A 22,500-nucleotide genomic window follows, 5' to 3' on the forward strand; every position below is an offset into this window, starting at 1 on the left:
GTCTTTTTCCCACATCGGTATTTGTTTTTCTCCACCTTCAATTCTTACCTTTTTATCTAAATCTCATATACAAGCAGCAATGTCAAAAGTTACCAGGTTGGTGAAAATATGTCTTATATCAGGGTCCACTTATTCCTTTTATTTCACGGAGGGAGAAAGGATCTGATTTTGAACATACGGACTTTATAAAGAAGCATCCCACGCATGAGGCTTTCACAGCTGCAGGTTACAGTGAAACTGTCCTGACCGGCGCCCAGCTGCAGTTACCTGCAGATGGACTGCCCTTCCATCTTCTGCCATCCCAAAGGCAGGGTCAGTGAATTCACAGAATCATAGAATCGTTAAGGTTGGAAAAGACCCTTAAGATCATCGAGTCCAACCGTTAACCCAGCACTGCCCAGGCCACCACTAAACCATGTCCTCAAGCACCACATCTATCCGTTCTTTAGATACCTCCAGGGATGGAGACTCAACCACTTCCCTGGGCAGCCTGGGCCAATGCTTAACCACCCTCTCGGTGAAGAAGTTTTTCCTAATATCTAACCTAAACTTCCCCTGGCAATTCATACCAAATAGCGTAAGACACCAAACACAAACCCTTCCTTTCAGAAAAGAAGCCTGGTTTTGGAATAATTTCAATATCCACCCATCTCTGCAGCTATTTCAGTCACCATCACTTGCTCCAACATCCCCAAATTCGCTGAGACCAAGTGAAAATTTGCCATCTTACAGTGACAGCGCCCAGGTGAACATCGGCTATGGGTCTTCAACCCACTCTCACCTGAAAAAAACCTTGTTTAGGTAATGCTCCTTTATTCTGACTGTGGCCTACCTGTAATTAATGTCAAGAATAATGACAGGAAAGGATTATCCTACTGAAAATACAATGCATTTTTTTTTTAAATAACTGACCCTTTCACTGACTTCCCCAGGCCAGGACAGACCCAGCGCTGCCCCGCACTCAGGACCTCTCTTTCAAAGGTCAGACCTCAGGCCACGGTCCCTCTGCAAGGCTCCACCAAACCCCCGTGAACCACAAGAAGCTGTGGTTCCTCTGCTGTCTCCAGAATCAGCGCATCCACAGGGGTTTGCTTAAATCCCGACGGTGTGCCAGGGACAGCGGCAAAAAGGACATTTGCACCTAATAGGGCCTGAATTCCCAGAAACAGCTTACATTTGGCAATTTATTCTATGAACAGTGAACCCAAATAAAGAGTACGCCTGAGCATAGACTTAAACTCACATGAGCTTCCACTGAAAACGATGGGAATTTTGCTCTGAATTCAAATGAACTGGGTCAGGAATTTTGTAAATATTTCTTTTTGATTTTTTTTTTTGTTTAGTGTTTTTTTTTTTTTTTCTTTTGATACTAATAGTTGATACCAAGCAATGGGCCAACTGGGCTGGAAAAAGAATTTGAGACCTAAAAGTAACTGGGCTAGTTTTTGCTTTTGCTGTTCTCATTTTTGAAGGTTGGAGAGGATTGATTTCTATTTGAAGAAAATTGTAGGAAAGTAAAAATCCATTAAATGTCTAGCAAAAGAGTGACTTTCTGCTTATCAAAACTATTCTCACATGAAATGGTAATAAAAGAAGGCGCTGGGCTCTGGAATTTGAATTTTGTGTTGGCAGACAGAAATATGAAAGCTTGTCATCTCTTTGCACTTGAATCTGCCATGTCCAGATATGTGAAGTACTAACGTTTTCGAGCAGATTATTTCATATTCCTTTAAAAAAACATTTTCTAAAAGCCTAAATAGAAATGTATTTGCATGTCTGATGAAGCTGCAGGAATGAAAAAGGGAAAGTCAGAAACATTTCTCAACTTTTTTTTTTTTTTAGTGAATTGAATCTCTACAACAAAATTAAGAGAATTTCACAAACTGCAACATAAATAACTGGCAAGAATGACATTTTTCGTTCGTCTAGGAAAGGGCAAGCCTTGCCTCCTCCTCAGCAGGTTACCCAACAGCACAATTCAATTCTGCAAAATATAGATATAACCTGGTAATGCTGGTGGATTTATACTATCCCAGTTGAACTTTCATGAATTTTCCATTTTTACTGAAAAGAAAGTAAACATGGAGAGATGATACTGGGACAGGCTGGCTCCTGGAGGTCTTTCTGAAGGCTGAGTTTCCCCCTTTTCCTATTGAGGATGGCTGTGCTTTGGATATGGCAATCGATGAAGTGGCATCGCCTGGCCTGGGGCTTGGCCACTGCGTCGTTCTCACTGCACTGGTACGAGGCAGGGCTGTCAGCTGCACCACACCTGCCACTCAAAACCCGTTTGTTTTTTATATATATGTATATATAAATATATATAAATATATAAATATAAATATATAAAAAAATTGTATATATTTATAAATATATATACACACATGCATACCTAAAACAAAGGAAGAAAATCACAGGAACTGGTCCTTGACGTAACATCCGATATTTACAGTCTCAACTTTATGACACTTGAGAAAAAAGATTAGCACGGGACTGACTAAATATGTTGCCCCTGAACACGTACGTACCCGCAATATGAAAATGCATACTTAGAAAATTTCCAGACAAACCCAAAAACCCACTTGTCTTGCTTGTGCACCCTATTTGGCTGCATATCACCCTAGCAAGCTCCAGCCACCTAGCTTATTTTCAGATATTGTTTATGAATTTATGTATATTAGGTCATGTTAGAAAAGTCATTTAAGAGTAAGTACGTTTTATTTTAAAAGGGCCAATAAAGTTACAAGCCATACACTGGACTGAAGAAAATTAAAACTACATAGGACTCAGACATAGATGTCTCCATAGATATGCCTCTTATATCCATAGGCCATCACTTTAAGAATTACAAGTTAATAAAGATAGTAAAATTGTGAAGATATCATTCACTTTAGTATTTACTGTCTTGCTAACACCAGGCAAACACCATTCTAGGAGGGAGCAGAAAGCTCTTAAATTTAACACGTAGTTAAAATGCTTATGGTTACTTTTCCTACTAATGACCTAAGTTACCTACAGCTCAATGAAATCATTCGTAGGTCAAATTCATCCTTTCCACTTCTCACCTCCTCTCACCCTTCACTCCCAGTTTCTCCTGTTCTCCTCAAGGCTACAAAATCACCCAAACATAACGTTGTGTATTTTTTCATAATATAAAGCGAAGCCGCGCAGTGACCGCGGGACCGACCAGGACATCTGACATCCCTGGGTCTCCTCCAGCTACTCCGACTCTTTCGATCACGTTTTTTCACACCTTCTCCACTTTCAGCCTCAGACCTTCCCCCTCTGCTTTTGCGGCTCCTGAAAAGTGGTTTACTCATTCTTATGTTTTAAAGAATGACATTTTTACCAGCCAGTTCTTTCCCACTGAACGTGAGTACAGAGTTGCTATCCTATTATCCATAAACCGGCACCTGAAGCTTCAAACTTTCTAGCTTTACTAGGCAGTATCTCAACAAAGATTTTTATGTTTTTTTTTTTTAAATCTGTAATTTAAAGCAAGGGAAAATAGATCTGTGTTCAACGTAATACTGTAAATGCTTTTCTTATTTAAATAATCTTTATATATTGAAAAAGTCTTTGGCTAAATTGCATGTGAGAAAAATCTAGGATACACTGCACACTGTAATTGGGGTAAGCAGCACAGCCATTAAAAACACTTCTTTTAAACGTAAGCATTCACGGGATGTTGAATTTGCCATCTTAGAAGTAAGCAAATTAACAGTCCCACAATCTTCCGAAAACTTGCGATTTGAGCATTCCAACCACAAAAAGGAAAAAAAAAAAAAATACTGTGCTGAGTTACAGCCAGAATGCATAAAATCTACTTTTCTGTCTTAATTTGCTGCAGATTTTTTTTTTTTTTTTAATAGTTTAGAATGTGCAAACGCAGTAAAACAAGGAGCTGCGTGCCACTGGCAGGAAGGTGAAAGAGCAATCGGGTAGCAATTAACGGGAGGATTTTCTCCCTGGGTGCTTTCTGAAGGGAGAGACCCACCGCCACCACCCAGAGGGACGGGCGAGCGTGCAGCACGGGAGCGAAGGACGAGTCCGACCCCACAGAGGCGACACGAGAAAGTGAACAGTTTCTTCAGCCCGCAACCGGTATTTTACGGTGCGCTTTGCCGTCCTGCGGCGGGGGCTACGCCAGGCTCACCAGCCTACGCTGCTCTGGTTCGAGCCTCTGAAGGAGAAGGCTCCCAGGTAATTATTGATTACAGGCCTGGGTACGGAGCAAAGTCATCTTGAAGGGAGAATGGAGGTACTACCAGCTGCTTTGAAGACCCTCTGCTCCCATTATGTATGAGGTGTTTTATCAATACCCCTTCTTGGACGAATAACATCCATAATGCACGGGAAATTTCAGCTATTAATCTGGCTTGCGGAGCTCACCTCTCCGGTCTCCATCCTCAGGTTGTTCTTTCCTCCTCCGTCTTTTTGCACAGCTTTGGTTTGCAAGGCGCCGTCGCCAGCGCCTCCTGCAGAGCTGCAGAGCCCTCCTCCCTCGCGCTGACGCGCTAATTCACAGCTTATTTGAAGAAATAGGGTGATCGAGCTGGGCTGAGCTGAAAGGCACAGCTTTGCTTCAGGTCTACACCTCCGGTACAGGGACCCGACTGAGGAACTCCAGACTCAAGAATATAAAAGCGTGGTTTTGCAAAGCTAAAGGACTTCATCCGGTGAGGACGGCGGCATGGCATGGCATGGCACGCAAAGAGCAGAGCCCCAGGGCTGCTGCTCGTCACAGGGCAAAGGAAAACTCTTGTGTGTCTCCAATTTCCTCTGCTCTTGTTGCTCTAATGAGCCATCTGGTCTGCAAACACACAACCGCTCCTCGCTGCAGCGTCCAGCACTGCCATGCTTTCTGCAACCGCTACCGTTATAAAGCACAAATAAAGAAAAGTCAGGAAATTCATGGCTGGCCAATTTAACATTGCCTTTTCCATTTCACAGACCCACAAATCAAGCAAATCATGCCTAGGCTTCAAAACAATAACAGGGTCAATTTTTCTTCTTCATATATAAAGGGGGCTAATGACTATGATACATTAAGACCAATTAATCACTTTCCATTACAAATGTTCAGTGATTTTTCCAAGGTGTAACACCTTGAAGCCATGCTGCAGAGAAGAAAAACAACTTTTTCCTTGCTCAATGAAATTCCACGTTGAGCACTAGCCATGACACAAATTGTTGAAAATTTCAGTTTTTCAATTACATTTAAAAAAACAAAAACTGGCTGCATAGGCTAAACTGGAGAGCCAGTAAGCTGACAACCCCTGGAGGTGCTGGGAAAGCAGCTTCAAGCTTCTCATGTCTGCTTCAAGCTGTGCTACAGCATCAGTGCTTCACATTCAAACTTTACCACTGATGAGTTATGGGGAGGAATGGTTAATTCTGTATTTAGAGTGCTTTTAAATACTTTTCCCCCTTTTAATACTAATTTAGAAAATGAAAGGCACTTTGGAAAACTCTAAAGCACAGGACGAGCTGCTGGAACAGCAAATGCCAGAATTCAGCTTGCCTTTGCCTTGGTAAGGTGTGCGCACTCGGCAGCCAGACGAGGACAGCATAACGGAACGGTTACGATGATGTTTTCACCGTTAGCGCAGGGGTTGCTGGAAGGTGCTCGGTGTTGGAAGGGGGACTGGTGTCTTGCCTCCCTAAGAGCCCGGAAAGGTAAAGCAAAGAGCTACATGTGTTTCAGGCGGTCGCCAACTGCGCTGCTCCATCCGTCCGCGCAGTCACCTCCAGCCCCAAGGCGCGGGCGCAGGGGTAACGCCGCGCCGGCTGCCGCCGCCAAGGAGAGACAGCTTTCTGCAACCCGCAAGAGCCAGCCTTTACTTTCTGAATTTGCAGATCTCTCTGCTTTTGTTATCTCAAAAGTTGCTTGTCACTATTTGTCTGTCGGTGAGGAACTGTGTCTTAATAGCTGGCACAAAAGTAGCTGCAGAAAATTGACCGTGGATTGAGACGTGCTTCATCCCAAAAGCACTTTACACGTTTTTGTTAAATAAGGAACCTCTTTAATGGGTTTGGCAGAAGCAAAACCCTTCCTGTCCTCAGGTGATGCTAGCACAGGAAAAAATAAAATTTGATATAAGCACTGATTAAAAAAAGAAAATATCCAATAATCAGTCCTTATCGCAAAAGCACTTGATGATGGAACTCATCACCTAATATCGAAGAACCACTTTAAGCAGTCATATTTACAGGGAAGGGGAGAAAAGAAGAGCCAAAGGTTTTGACGATTCCTTGGAAGAGCTGCTGATGGACAGAGACATGTAAGGAAACCAGTGTGATGAGAAAAAGCCTTCCCAGCTTTGGATCCTCATGCTCTCGCTTATGTTTATTCTGCATTTTTAAATGCCTGGAGAAACAAGCAGGCACTTTCAAATGTAAATGTGAAAAAGTAAATAAATACCAAATTCCTAATTTAGCATTACTGCATTTCTGACTTACAGATAAATTGAAATGTATAATGTAATCCATTATAATGCGGTTTTTACCTTACGTTTCTACTAAATAACTTTAAAAAATAGTTTCTTCCAATTTTTGACATGTATTGCCACATTCATTCTAATACTAATCTTTTCTATTTTATGAAAGTATTACTAGGAGAAAGTAAGAGAAGAATAGAAATGCTATCACATCATTGTGATTTGTGCCAATTAATTCTTCGTTAGCATTTCCATTACGTACTTGCGCCCCCATAAAACACGCACACCTGCTGTCAGTCCAAGAACAAATAACTGAACTAAATTAAAAAAACCTGGACCTGCACATGTTGTAACAAGAAAACCACACTCCAGTCCCCCCAGCACCAAACCTGCGGATACAGAAGGTCAAACCCCGTTAGGACCACTGCTGCCCAGCACGTGGCCAGCTGGACCACCAGCCGCAGCCTTCACAACGCCACGGGTGCTGCAGCGAGGGCCGGCAGCGATGCTCATGGCCACCGGCCACGGCCCGTCCCAGCCCCGCAGGCACCTCTCGGCTGGGTTTGGCACTTGGACAGTGCTGGAGCTTTCCTTCCAACCCCCCAAAAAAATTAGAGGGTGACGACTGCTTTCCCTCAAGCTTCCTATTAACAAATATACCTATTTTTCCTCTTTTAAATGATCTTCAGTCTCTTCCAGCGTTGCCTGCACAGGACGGCTGCTGCTGAGGGAAGGACTGAAGTCCCCCACCAACTCTGGCCGTAAGTCAAGGCAAGACCGCTCAGGGTGAAACCCCAAAACAACAGCTAAAACAGCATCAGCGGCGCTTAGACAAAAGAATTTCACTAGCCAAGCTAAAAGGAATTCAGTAGCCAATTTAGGAAAATTAATAAAAGTAAAAGCATTACTTTAAATGCTTTATAATCTGGTGGATAATCTGGCAGGCAGAATTCCCCTGATGTTATTCAGAGATGGAAGGAACAGCAGCAGTAACTATTTCCCATCCAGCTTTGCCCATTCGTGTTCACACCGACCCTAACGTTTTCAAAACACAGGTCTTAATTTCATCCCAGTTAATAAAAAAAGAGTCCTCAAATGATAATTCAATCACCTAGAAGACCATACTCCACGAGCATTTTGGCAATTTTGACATCATTGTGTCATTAGTGCTTATTCTCCCACATGCTAATCGGATGGTTTCACTAAAGCTTCTAAATGAAATTTTTTAGCAGTTGATAAAAATGACGTTTGTATAAAAATTAGAGGGAGACGGTGCAATACACAACTTAGTTTAAAAAACACTCAGTACCCACCCAGTAATTTGACTATGAAAGATGTCGCACTGGGAATTTTCCGAACATCGCTGAGGCAGTACGGAAGCGCATCACGGGAGCAAGGCACAGCGCGAAGCGCACAGAACTTAAGGACTCCCACCTTCTGAAAGCAACAGCCCGGTGAGCTGCAGAAGGCTCGGCACAACAACTGCATTTTGATTGCGTTCTCCTTGCAGCTGCCACCAGCTAATTAAGAATAAGAAAGTGTATCAGCAAGAAGAAACCCACTGTTTACAAGAATTTGAATAAAACCAGCGATTAGCAGTAGAGACAGCTGAGTTCTTGCAGATACTTCTCGCAGAGACGTGCCTGCCAAAACAGCCCTTCCTTTCCCCGGGCAGAACTGGCCGTTGTTTTACACAGGTACCGACGTATAGTCCTTATGCCTTGGAATAAAAACGCATGCACCCATATTTAAAAGTTGTCTATCACCTCTTAACCACAAAAAAAAAGAAAAAGTGCATATATTTTAGAGTTTATACAAAAAACAGTGCTATCTTGCCTCGCGTAAGGTAGAAAATACTAGCCCCTTTCTGGTGCTCTGTTATTATGGAATATCATACAGTTAAAAAATAGATCTATTAAACTGAAGATTTTATTCGCTGGGAAACGATGACATTCGTGGGCAGACCAGAAAAGTCTGGAAAAAGCAGACTTCTGAGTTTTGTTTTTTTTTAAATAATGAGATCTATTTCATTTCAAGTGAGTGACTTCTGCTACGAGGTCTCCAGGGACACAGCCAGTAAATGGAGAATGGTGAGGAGAAACTTTTCTCAGGTCTTGTTTTTATCTAAACACACAAGTACCGTAACCAGTTTGTAACAATACTTGTTCTTTCTTTAAGAAAATCAAAATATTATCTATAACAACTTTGAGGAATAAAAACACCGCTACCTTACGCAACCTATCACCAACTGCTTCTACGGCCCATGTCTATTGACATGGACATGTCTAAGCCTCAACCCCCCCGTTGCTGGCAAAAAGCGAGTTTAAGTGAGCAACGACCTCACTGAAAAGCTCACTGCCCTTCAGATGTGCTCATCCTCATACCTTTCAGCCAGCAACTGTCGGGAGCTGAACCGCATCATTTCTATTGCTATTAACCAAGAATTAGGGAGATGGGAGCCAGCACCACCCTGGCCGATGGGAGCAGGGAGGGGACGGGCGCCCGCGGCACCGCGGCACAGACCTCGCCGGAGCAGCGGGTGGTGGAAGGCCGGTATGGGAAGGCTGGCCGTCCTCGCCGGCTCGCAGAAGTAGGCGTGCAGCCAGGCCGTGCACTGCTTCAGCGGCTCCGTCATCTCCTCCGCACCTTCGCACACCTCGCAAGTGGCTGAGGACTCTGCCCTGCTGCGAGAGAGAATTGTAAAATTATAATGATAAAAATTATCAAAATGAATATTCATACTCCCTACATTAGCAGAAAAATATATCATCTCAAAAGCATTCAGTCTGCAGTCAGACTCCATCTTTTTACTTCTCTGATAAAGGTGAAAAGATTCATAACTGCAATAACAAAAATGCATCCTCGTCACCTCCAGAAATGCAACGATGACACAAGGCTGCTTACACCTGTAAAAAAATTCATAAAAGATTGGTGAGAGGAAAATACCGAGCATAAGTGGGAAACGTCAGGGAGCAAGAAAGCCACCCAAGTCCGTGGTAGACGCGGCATCCTTGTGCCTCCAGGACGGACGGAGGTGGGGCTCCTCCTCCACGTCCCCCAAGGGTGCAGTCCTGCCTCCCCAGGGACCTTCCCCAGGGAAAGAAGGAAAAGAAACAGCTTTCTGCCGAACCCGCGCCTTCCTCTGCCCCGTTTCCTTCCAGCGACGGTGGCAGGTTTCTGCTTCCCTCCACTTATTGAATTGGAAGGAAGCAATTGAGAATTCATTTGATTTTCAATGGCAGCTCGTGCTTGCAGGATCCTGAAGAGCAAAGCAAGCAAACAGAAAGCACCTGCAAACAAAAACGGACTTCTTCCCTTACTACTTTTTTCTTCTTCTCCTCTGGAAGAGCAACGTGTGTATGAGAGCAATGAAAACACGAACGCTGGATTTGCAAACAGCCAGCCGTGTTTCCCAACCCGTACGCTTTCCGTTAGGCAAAGCAGCGCTGGTGGCTGGTGCTCTCCTGGTGCTTTACGAGATCGCGGCGGGTGTCTCTCAAAACGGCAGAGACCGGTTTCAGGGCACCGCTAACCAAACAGAGCCCATCAGCAATGCACCCGAGAGAAACGACGGGAAGATCGATAAGGAAACAACATCAAGGGTGACTGCCAAAGCAGCAAGCCCTGCCAGCAATCTTCTCGTATCCAGACTCTTAACCACCACTGATGAGCCATCCTACGGTTTCCTGATTACTGCAGCTTTCCCCCCCCCCCCAGCTGGAAATACAGCCAGACCCCAGAACAAGGAGCTCCTCACCAACGCGCTGCTAAAACTCAACAGCATCGTCTTCTGGGGAGGGGCTGGATGTGTCACAAAGCAGGAGAAAGGGGAGAGAATTGCAGAAATACCAAAATACACAAGAACCTAATAAAATAGAAAAAAGAGAAAACCAGAGCAATTCTGCCACCCCGGTACGGGGAAAGAGCAAACCAACCCAAACTCCCCAGTACGCTCGAGTGTGCTGCAAGTGGGCGAAAATGTTTTCTTAGTGCCCTCCTGGCAGAAAGCCGAAGAAAACGAAACGTGCGATGTACCCGTAACGGCCTAAAAGACACCAGGTCTGCTTTCGCCACAAGGCACCTTCGCAAAAAGAGCGAATGCCTTTGCACGCCTGACCCGCACCAGCTCGCGGAGCCGAAGGCGACGGACGTCGGTGTAAGCAGGCAGCAGCCCGGCTCTGCCTCCGGACAGAGAAATGATGTGCAGCGGGAGCTGGCTCAGGGTTGCTCTCAGAAGCGAAGCCCTCACTCGCCTGGTGCATGATCAAACAGCCCTGCCATCTCCCCCAGCCCCAATTCATTTTCTGATTAATTGTTAACCACTGAAGGCCACATAATTACTGATTAGAACGTGGCAGAGAAGAAGAGGGACACAGAGGCGGACAATTAAAATACTCCAGTCGCACAAGAATACGAGTTGATGGCTTGGAGCAGAGGCAAAACAAAAATGAAGAATCAGCTTTGGATCCACTTTGTTAGAAATGAAGTGCAACTTTATTTCTCTCTTTCCATTTATTTACCAAATTAATGCTTTTGATTTTTTTGTGTGTGTGTGTGGGAAGTAGTATCGATTTGCTTCATAAGACTGGTATCTACTTTATGTTATTTTGCTTTTTAATAATCTCTTTGCTAAAAAAGGCATGAGAAGCTGTGCATAAACTTTTTTACACGAATACCTATGCCATGGACCTCAAACCCAGCTCTCGACACCACGGATAATCCGTTATTCTGCACATGTACAGCACTCAGCAGAATATGGCTCGGTTTTACTGTGGATTGTTAGAGCTACGACAATATAATAACTACAGAATATAATATCGCCTTTGAAATCTCAAAGAGAAGTTGGTAGACTTTTCTGCTCCATTTATCCAGAAGAGCATAGAAAGCACTCAAAACTACAGTAACCTTATGTTTTTCACATCATCTTGTTTCACATTCTCGCGAGTCTGGAAATGATTTGGATGCAATATCATCATAAAACCGAAAGACTTTGTCTCCTCGCTGCTCTGCAAGCCAGCAGCCCCCAGCCGCTGGGCTCCCGGCTCTGCCTCCGACCGCCCCAGCCTGACGCCGGCAGATAGGCACCGCAATTCCCTCCGGCTCCAGAAAGGCCCCAAACCACCACCGTTCTCCCCCAAACCAGGCGGGAAGCAGCGCGCCAGCGTCGGCGAGGTGCAGCGCTACCGAGGCTGGTGCATGGGCTGCGCAGGGCTTTGCCCGCAGCCTCACGGGAACCGTCAGGCCACGAGCTCCGTATTTAACGTAAGGAGCAAGTAAAGGTCCATCAGCCTCTTCAAGAAGACATGAGTTACAGCAGCTGCTTTGCCTATCTGGGTAGCTGGGAGGGCTGCAGGAACCTGCTGCGTACCGTAGCAAGGCTTAGTAGCCATCCCAACGCACGGATACGTTCCCCTTGCCATCACATACGCATTCCTCCCTTACACCAGGTCTTCCCTGGCAGGACTGTTTGGATATGAGTCTTAGGTTTTAATTTTTTTTAATTATTGCTTTTAAGAGCAGCGCCTTGTCACTGCTGTCTCTAGATGGTTTTGGTGAGACCATTCTCCCACCGCTTCAACACCAGACGCCTTCACAAGGCGTGCCACCTCCGTGGCCACCCCCACCTTGGTCAAGAAAGCAAAAGCTTTGCAAGACGAAAATGCCTTGCTTTCTAAGAACGCATTGACTTCTTTTCCCACAGGATACAAAGTCGATTTGCCAACATATATGCTGAGAGCTTCAAATTGGCAGAAAGTTAAAAAAAAAATAAATCTTCATATTAATTGTGCTTGGCTAGAAATGCTAACAACTATTCCCGGGAATTTGACAGCATTAATAAAGAAAAAGAACGAACATAACTTATGCATGGGTGTCTTCTGCTGGCCCTCCTCCCCTCCCTTCCCTCCTCCCCCTTCTCCTTCCAAAGTTGCATAGCAGCACTCCTCCTACAAACTACCTCAGCATTAAAAATTCAACTTAAAACACCAGCTGCCTTTTAAAGGATTTTCTCAGGCTTCAAAGCCACGCTTTGGTCCAACTAAACCATACGTACGTTTCAGAAAGCAAGGCAAAAGCATCCTCAAAACATTCATGAGCAGAAAAGGAGAGCAGCTGAGTTACATCCCGGGAACCTTCCCCCTCGTGTGAAAGTCCTCTGCTCCATGTCAGGCTTCTTGGAAGGTTTCTGAACACCCTACTCCATGCATTGATCTTTGAGCATCTCTGATGCCAACATGGACAGGAAAAAAGTCAGTTGTATACCATTAGAGAGAAATATCCATCTAAGAGTTATATTAACTCCTTGTGCCTAATCTTTAGCAATGAACAACGAGAAAAAGGGGACCCTCTTTTTTTAATGTCCTGCCCTTGGTGATCTCCAGAGGAAGGGACGTGCTCCAGGCTGTCGAGCCACCGGCGGTGCAGAGCCAGCAGCACACAAGGTGACGGCCAAGTGCCGTCGGTGCTTTACCTAGGGAAAGCTTATGTCTTAAACCTGTGATTCGACAAGATGCAATTTTTACTTTTATACAGGAAAACAAAATAAGCACGTTCATCTAAAAATGCAAGAAACTAAACAGAAGGTGTAAGGAATCCAACTGCTTAACTTTTTCCCTGGAGAATTTAATTCTCTTTCCTTAAAAAGTACCAATACCTTTCTCTGCAATGTGACTAGAATAATGAGAAATATTTATTTAAACTGCAGTAGCCGTATTCAAATCACTTACACTTTTATCGGAGACTGTCATTGCACTTGTTTTCATCAATGAATTGTGTTGGGTGCTGCCTGGCGTCTCAAAAAATTCAAAGTGGAGGTTTTTGTATTTTCACCTGGTCAGCAAGTAATCATTACTGTAGGGTTTTTAGGTTGATTTCTTTTTTTAACTGACACTTTTTTGTTTGCGTTCGTGTGCCAGCCTTTAGCATGTGTGCAGTAAGTTAGAAGTCTGTCTGAACTTTGTGGCGATGTTAAATGGATGTTCAGCTGCAAGTGACCGACTCACCTACGTGGCTTTACAATGTGATGCTTAATTAAACCTACATACTCCTCAAACAGAAGAAAAACATGCTTGTTTTAAGCTATAAAAAGCAGATATCTAAAAATATGTATCTTTTTTTTTTTTTTTTTTTTTTTTTTTTAAGTTGGATGTCTCTCAAAAGGAGCCTTTTTTCAGGCCAGGGAATGCCCACTGCTGCTGCTGCAGATCTCCAGCCTCTGCATTCAGCTCTTGGCGGCGAAGTCCAAGAGAGACGGAAGGTCAGTCCCAGCACGGGAACCCGCCACAGCCCAGGTGCAGCCCTACTGCCCCAGCTTACACAGGCGACAGCTAAGCCATACCGTTCTTAACTGCAGTCCTGCAGATGTATTTCCTTTACAGCTCTTTTTTAAGACTGAACAAACTAAGGAAGCCACTGGGCCCTTGCTTCCACGCAGCGGAGAGGTGTCTTCTGAGGCTCCATCCCAGCCGCGTCTCTGCTGTGACTTCTTATGTTTGCAGGGGATGAAATGAAGCAAAAAATGGTTTTAGCAGAGGGGGAGAAAAGCAGAACCACCACCTGTTTCGGTTTAACAGGCTCCTTCCAAACCACTTGCCAAGAACCAAAAGTTTCTAACGTGCTTCCAAAATAAACATGTAAGCAGCAGATTGGCTGCAGTATCATCCTAAATGGCTAAACCATGATGAAAACCAGAGAAATGCTGTGAGAAGCCTCAGTGGGTAGCCATGTTCTAAACTGGTATGATTTTAATTATTTATTTTATTTCTGAGCTACTTTTGCCTCAGTCAGTCCTTAATAAACCTTAATGGAAACACTACAAGATGGACCTTGAGTTGTGTGATTTAAAATGAAGAGAATATATCACAACAGCTCTGCTGGCAACTTCCTAAGGGTAAAGCTAAGAGCTGCCAGCTTCCTTAGCATAAATATTATGAGAATGTGGTATCGGCTCCCACAACATATATAAATATTTATTTGTATATTTATAAAATATTTGTATATAGTGAATATAATCGATGGGTTGAACATTACATCCAATGCTTGCTTCCACTGTCTGTAGCCACACACCCCTGAAAGTTTTATCCCCAGACAACCACCTCCCCCTCTGGTGGTTTGCCTAAGAGGTTTACAGACTGCTACAGGTGCTGAGCTAATGAAGAGTCCCTTTTATTTCAACTTCTTTAAGATACAAAACAAAAAACCTCCCCATCTAGCACAAAAAAAAAGGCAACTCCTCCTAGGCTGCAGTCAGCTAAGGGCCGCTGGTGTAGATGGGTAGACTCAGATAATTCATTATTACATTACTATAACAACTACAAAAGTTCCACTCAGGTAACAGCAGGGATAAAGACCTAAAAGAAAAAAAAAATAGAAAAAAAAGATACGGAATGTATGTTTTTACATACAACTTCCCAATCTCTTCTCATGGAAATCAGGGTCTTCGCCAGGCTGCTACCAGCTGGGTTGTGTGTTGACACCATGGTACACGTGGCACTGAAGATCACTGGGTTTGCAATATCCTGTTATCTTCAGGTATGTAGAAAATAAACAGATTTGGACACTTGACCACATCCCATTTTATGTTTTTTAAGGGCATCCATAATTTTTTCTACTGTGTTCTCTGAACAAAAACCATAAGCACTTTTGTTCATTAACAACCGATTGTATATTAAAATATAAATAAATTGGTCCTAATCAAGAGGCTTTTGGATCCTCTTACGACCAGAATGCTGTAAAAGCAATCATGAGCTGTACTCTTCACGATGCAGATGGCACAAAATCTCACCAAACCCTTCTCTTAGCCTTCCGTCATCCCAATCAACATCAAAATTCCATCTCATCGAGTCCCACGTGGACAGACAAAGAAAGAAACGTGCAGAGGAGGAAACCCAAGCAGGAAGCCCAACGCCTGCAGAAGGTGTGACGGACAGAGACGGGGGCAGGCAAGAAAGAGCAGAAGGCAACGACCCGTCTCCGAAAGAGAGCCCCGACTTCCCCACGCTGCTCCGGAGGCTCCCCCGTGCCTACGGCTTCACGATTTACAACCAGGAAAAAGAGACAGAACTACCTGGCAGACACAGACACTAAATTTTAATTAAGCCTCTAATCGAAAACATTTCAGTTTGTCCCTGGAAATCTGCAAGCACATTTATAGGGTAGCACGATGCTCAGCGTCTCCAGTTTGAAGAGTACCTCTAGGCTGGGTTAAGTAGGAAGAATTACTGTCAGTGGGACACATCCATGTTTTTTCTCCTCTCTGTTTTGCTGCTTCTTTGGCCATTCAATTTCTTACAAGTCTGTGCCTTAAACGGGTCCAAAAATTAGCAAAATTACCCTATGTCCAGTGAGGATGAAAAAGGCTCTGTAGGAATGCATTAAGGGAGGAAAGGGGGACAGAATGAAACAGTGCAGAAAAAAACCCTGCAAGTATCTTGTATTAAAAGGTGCTTTTTTCCCCCCCTCAAAACTCCCCTAAAACAACACAAAACAAAAAAAAAAAAAAGGTGTGTGTGGGGGTGGCAGGGGGAGATTATAGAAACCTTCCCAAAACAGGGAGCCCATCAGAGGGACTGGGACTCTTGGACCCAAGGTTGCACCACGTCAGGGAGACCCAACCTTGGCGGCCGTCCCGACGGATAATTGAAGCCCAACCTAAGCAAGTGTTTGGTGACTGTCTGTAAAGAGGTCCATGTGGCTGTCATGCTAATCCTCTTGTTAAGGGAGAAAGACCAGAGGCCCGTTGCTGCAGCAGGCTTCAACTATAACGAATGGGCTCTGACATGACCCGGCAGCCCTGCTCGGCGGCCGGAGCGCGTGATGCGATCTGACATGGCTCTCTTGGAGACTGCAGACCTACTTAACGTCAAACAAGAGGGGGAATGTGGGTGGACTTCTCAATGGCTTTTTACCCTCATGCCAGGGATAAAGAAGAAAAATAAATTAAAAAAAAAAAGAGGGGGTTTTGACATCAGACTTATGGAAAACAATCTTACAGAAGGAATCTGCCTATGGGTGGAGAGGAAAACCTTTTTGGGAATATTGCCCAATTGGAGTAGAATTCTCTCATCACCTTTGGGGAGAATTTAGGATGTAGCCATGATCCCTCTGAGTCACCTGAGGAACAAAACACTCCTCGGAGCATCAGACAGGAGCAGAGAGTCTCCCTGCGGCTGAGACCAGTGAGAAGAAAGGGTCCTTGGGTCATTTTCCCCACGAGATGCCATGCTGCAGCCCAAGGAGCGGACGAGCCCGTGAGCACGCGCCCCTCCTCCCGGTGCCGGCTACTTGGGATATTGCCTCCGGACAGGCTCCTGCACCGACCAAACCTACCCGCGGTTCGGGATGTCTCCTGGCAGTGAGCATCCGTGATTTAAACTATTTCCTAGGCATTGGTCAGCTGGGAGACACCAGGTGGATCAAGCATCTCCACAGCTTCGGGTCATTACTATAGTTAATTGCGAAGGGCTCCTAAATCAGAGTAAATTTTGACATTTGCAGGAAAACTCACTGCTGATTCTCTAGCATCCGAATGGTAACTCTTGCCATGAAATACATATGAGGTGCAAACATAATTTAAAAGGTTATGGACTGTCTTTTTTTTTTAAATGGCATTTTCTTATTTTTATCAGCAAGCAATTGAAGACAACTCTCCCCACAACGCTCGTGTATATGAAGTCAACAGAAGTCAGGCCTGTATAAAAAGTTGCACTGAAAAGTAAAGGCTGACTGTCTCTCTCTCATACCTATACCTGTCTGTGCCTATCTTACCAAACCATTTTTTTTCTTAGAGAAATAGCTGGCGTGTTACTTTTCAAATGGAAGAATCAGTAATGATTAGAACACAAAAATTAACATTAAAATGAGACTCAGTCATGCAGCATTATTCTTTACATAATAAATGTAGAGTTAGCTAACATTTTTACTGAAGCCTTCATTGTGAAATTAAACAAAAATGTATTTTATCAACACCTAAATGTCATTTAAATAGTCTTTCTTTGATAGATGAAGGCTAAAGCCACCCCAAAACTGCAGATGAATTATCTGGTCTCTAATGATTCCAAAACGATTACAGGATGCAGAGCTATCTCGTTAAATTTTATTCAAAAGCTTACTACACTTGTGTTTTCTCTTATTTTTCTATCAATGAAACCCATGAGGTTTAAGAACAATTCATTATGTATGAGACCCAACTTACAGTGCTTGACTGTTGATTAATAGGAAAGTTTGCTGTATGTACATTTGCAACATTAGATGCATACAATATGCTAACTTATTCTTTCACCGAAGCTAATTATTTACAAAAATGACTACTTGAGACTACAATTTATTAAATGCATGCATCCAGTCTCAATTTGGCCCCAAAAGACAGTCTGGAATGAAGATCTTTTACTTGATGTGACAACTTCTAGAAACAGTGTTATTAATATTGTAAATGTGGCAAATAAAGAGTTCAAATAGCCGTATGCCTGTGTTGCGTTTTTTCCCCACAACTGACTCAATGAACAAAGCAGCATTTTAGGTTTAAAATTCATGGAGAAGCACATCCTTACATAGTTTAATTTAGCTTCTTATGAATGAAGTGTCTGTTGGATAGTAGTAAGAGATTAAAAAAAAATGACGAGAGCTGCAATAAGCAGCAATAACACCCCAATTCCTGTTGAACGACCCCACCGCAGTTCCTTCTAAGAAGAAATCGATGCATTTATGGAAGAGTACAAGAACTCAGAACTGAGTAAGACTTACTCCTTGTCATACAACCTTTGCAGTATTTCCTCCATTCTGCTTTTATCTGTTATTCAGGATATAAATTCTTATGAATCTGAGCGGTCAGAAATTCTGCATTAAAACGGTACCTCTCTTTACCCTGAAAGAGAAGTATCTGCACAAAAATTGGGGTATCAAATACAAATTCCAAATAAATAGATGCACCTCGAGTAAAATACACAGGTATGCAAATGGCCAAGTCTTATTCCCGGCTCTTGCAATTAATGACGTTAAATTCCGGTACCGAACCGAGGTTGCCCAAGAGAGCAGTACACGCAGCCCACCGCTGCTGCCAGCCGCGATGCCTGCAAAGCCGCTGCCTGCTTCTTCTGTGCTACTAGTGCATACCAGCAAACACTTTAAAGAAGGGAGTGAGACTCCTGTCTTCACATGCCAAGATAAGGAAAATCAATGTCAATGCCCAAAAGACTCAAGTGATAGCACTGAAGGTCATTAAATGCTACTCACTGCCCTGTACCATTAAAGTTTTGATTGGAATCCTATATAGAGAGACACAGATTTCAAACAAGATCTTGCCCTGGGATACGGTACTGTGAGACCACGGAGGAAGCACAGCAATCAGCAAGCGGCGGATTTTCCTAGGAACACAAGAAACACGTTCCAGGAAAACAATGCTATGCGTGTGTGGTCTTGGCTTGTTTTTCCTGAACATATTTATTGTGTTTTCAGAGAAGTGTATCTCATTATGGACAAAGATCTCTGTTAAAACAACGGTAAGGTGCAAGGACAACCACTAAGAAGTTATGGCTCTTCATCCACCTCGATCTTCTGCTCTGTGTCCCAATGCCCCAAGTCCTGCTTGGTCGTCCCACTCCATGCCAACCTCCTTCCCTCTCCTTACATCACCCAGTTTCAACGTTCTGTCCTTTTTCTACCCTGGCCACCACCCATCCTCCTGCCCATCCTCCTTAACTCACCTTGTTTGGACCGTCTCGGTACTACTTGTTGTCTGACCTTACTGCTCTACAGTGGATTTCATGGTCCACCTCTCTGCTGGTCGCCAGTTCAAGTACTGCTTTCTTCCCGCCTCCCAGCCACGTATTTTCCAGACTAATTCTTGTTCTCTCCAGATTTCATCTTGCACGTTTGTACCTCATTTGTGCTAGCAGAAGTCATTCAGGCAGGTCAAGAAAACTATAGTTAGTTCTGGTGCTCACCAGCACCGTGAGGTTGTATCATCTGTGCTCAGCCCCAGGAGCAGCCCAGAGACCTCCCTCCCCAGAGAGACCCATTCCTCCTCTATGAATGAAACTTTCCAAAGGCCTACAGCTGGGCCGTATTTGGAGAACAAAAATATTCCTAGTATCAGAATATTCATAAATATTTCTGTTTCAAATCAGTGGGTTTGGCAGCAGAACAACTGGAAGATTTGTCTAAAAAAGAAAAAAAACAATTTCTGTGTATCTTCTCGTTGGAAAGGACCACCCTGTTCTAGATCCAGAGTGGGGAAAATCAAGCACACGCCCCAAGACTCTCAACCAGCAACAATTAAGCTGATGCTTCACATGAAATGCTTCAAAGCAAAAATGCAGCCAAGTTACAAGCAGCAGCGCACTCTCACCCAAGATGTTAGGCAACATTAAGCGTACGTGATATCATCAGTTCTATCTATAATTAGGTTAAAAGAAAGTCAGTTAATTTTAGCACTTACAAGAAATTGTTACAAAACATTTTTTCTTATATAAAAGAATTCTCCCATCAGACTTTTGAGGTCGGTTTTATCACAGGCAATTAACTGTGTTAGGGCTGGCTGCAGGGGACCCTTAAACCGCACACCAGATTCCCTTCGCTTCTCCACTTAGCTCCCCTGTTTTAGGGTGTTCACCACAGCTCTCCCCACTATTTCCCAGCTCTGTGCAACTGCCACGTTGCGTCACCTCGTACACAAACCCCACCGCCTCTATTCAGAAGCTTGCCTCATAGTAATAACCCAGTTGCTAAATGGTATCTGAAGTAAAATTTACATTTTTTCTACATATCTAAGATAGATATAATCCCAATTATGCATGATTTAAAAAAAAATCCCCAAAGGTAAGGCAGTTAAAATACACATTACAACCCTTATACTGCAAGACCCAGGTCTCTGATCCCCACTGGTGCACGGGGAAACTGAAGGAGGAAAACTTAAGGCTGAATTATTGGAACTGGGCTCTGACTTTGGATGTCCACCTTGACGTGCGTTAGTGCATGAATTCCAGATGAAAGTGAGCACCAAGAATTATAATCAACAGCACCTGCAGATACTCCAGCCTATTAAAATGAATTAAGATACAGATAAATCAGGAACCTCTTCAGAATTCAACTCATCAGGATATTTTTCAAACCAACTTCCCAGACGGGGTGTAATGCAGTCTCTGCCCTCTGAGCATCTCCTGTTAGGACCAACCATAGGCTCACCGGATGCCTGACACGCAGGATCTCCCATCGGACGCGGGGATGCCTGGGCAGAGATCGGCGTATGACCTGACGCGCACACTCATGCCACAACCGGAGACGCGCTGCCCATCTGCTGCTTGAAAGAATCATGAAAATACTTTCATGACATGAATGAGGCCCTTCTGATGCACCGAAGCAGCTGTATGGGAGAAGGATGGCAGGAAAGGCACCAGACAGAGCCCCTGAGGCCAGTCTGACCCTCCCCATGTTACTGGGAAGCTTCTAACATCAGTGCAAAGAAATGGTATTCATTTATTTTTTTTAAACCAGGTATGAACGCTCAGAAACCACAGAAACACTGGCATGAGATGAAACCATCATGAAACTTGTCAAGATCTGGGTTCCTAGCAGGCATTCATCATCCAAAGTTTCATGTCAACATAGGCTGAGAACAGGACGCTCAGAAGAAACTGCTAATACATGCCAATTAAAACAGCAGAGTTAATAAATATACTCTCTCTCTCTCCCCAAAGCTTTTCTACAGGGCTTTGAGATTGTCTCCCACATGCATTAGCAGGATCTTTCCTAAAATGGCATTTCCCGATGAAGAATTGGCTTTACTTCTTACCAATTAGGCCTCAAATCCAGATATACAACCCTACAACCCAAGGCAAAAAGGGGGGTGGTGAAACACTGGCAGGGGTTGTCCAAAGCGGTGGGAGATGCCCCGTCCCTGGAAACATCCAAGGCCAGGCTGGATGGGGCTCTGAGCAACCTGATCTGGGTGAAGATGTCCCTGCCCATGGCAGGGGGATGGACTGGATGGCCTTTGAAGGTCCCTGCCATCCCAAAGCTTTCTATGATATAATGATTCTATTTTCGTTCATTTTAAGCAACATTTTGTCAGCACTCCTTGTTCACGGTTTGCAGCACACTACAGTGCCACGGATCGCCTCTTTGGAGGTTTTGTGGAATTGCACCCCGTTGCACGCATAGGACGGGCACTTTCGCACGTGCACGCAGGCAGAGGAGAGACACGAAGCGTCTCAGAAGAGTCCCCGAGGTGGCCCCGCAGGCACACCATGGGAAGCCCTCGGAAGGCAGCGGGCGCCTTCGGGAGCCGTACGGGGCTTCCCGGGAGCGCCGTCCCCCTGGCCGGGAGCACCTCCCCGGCCGCCTCTGCCGCAGATGCTCCCTGCATCTTCCAAATCGGGGAGGAAAGCTTTTCTTCTCCCAGGTAACCAAGCAGAACCCAATCACAGGATTGGAAAAACAGTAGGGCACATCAATAAAACCAATAAAATTACTGTTTCAAAAAACTGCTGTTATAATTAACTGAAATAAGAGTCTATAAACTGTTACCTCAAAAGAAGCTTGTTAAAGACTGAATATAGGAACTGTAATTTAAACACACTCTCCCCTTCATGGATCACCTCGGCCTCAGCATGCCCCTCGCTTCTCCCATCCTCCTGCAAACCCCAGCCCGGCAGCCTCGCTGCTGGGATCCGGGAGCTCCGGGACGTCTCCGTGCAGAGGTGCTGCCCCGGGATGCAGACCCGACGGGACCGTACAGTCGCATCCGGACCCCCCCGGCGAGGACAAAGTGGGATCTGGCGAAAGCTGTGAATCACAGCCCTGGCACTGGCACATCCTATGCTGCAACTCCACTGACGTCCTGTGGCAGGAGAGATGGAGACGCTCACGGACCATCCCTCTGTCTAAGATGAGACAGACAAAACTACTTTACATGACTGTTTCGAACCGCGCAGAAATATTTTTCAAGTGTGCTTTCTCTCCTCTCTTTCGGAGTGGTGAGCGGCGCCTGGAGACCGCTGTCCTCCGAGCGTTAGGTGCACCTGCATTACAACCCCATTAGCTTGTGTACTACACTCATTAATAAATA

At 44.5% G+C, this 22,500-nt stretch overlaps 1 protein-coding gene across 1 annotated transcript in view; it reads right to left on the reverse strand.

Moving 5' to 3' along the window:
• The window catches only part of MGMT (O-6-methylguanine-DNA methyltransferase), a 170,787-nt gene that overhangs the window by 26,435 nt on the left and 121,852 nt on the right, over nucleotides 1-22,500 (reverse strand). Inside the window, exon 4 of the mRNA XM_082308116.1 lies at nucleotides 8,964-9,124. Coding sequence (XP_082164242.1) covers nucleotides 8,964-9,124 — 161 coding nt within the window. The remainder of the gene's footprint in view (nucleotides 1-8,963; nucleotides 9,125-22,500) is intronic.

Source organism: Platalea leucorodia (genome assembly GCF_965183815.1).
Source record: "Platalea leucorodia genome assembly, chromosome: 4".
Taxonomy (NCBI): domain Eukaryota; kingdom Metazoa; phylum Chordata; class Aves; order Pelecaniformes; family Threskiornithidae; genus Platalea; species Platalea leucorodia.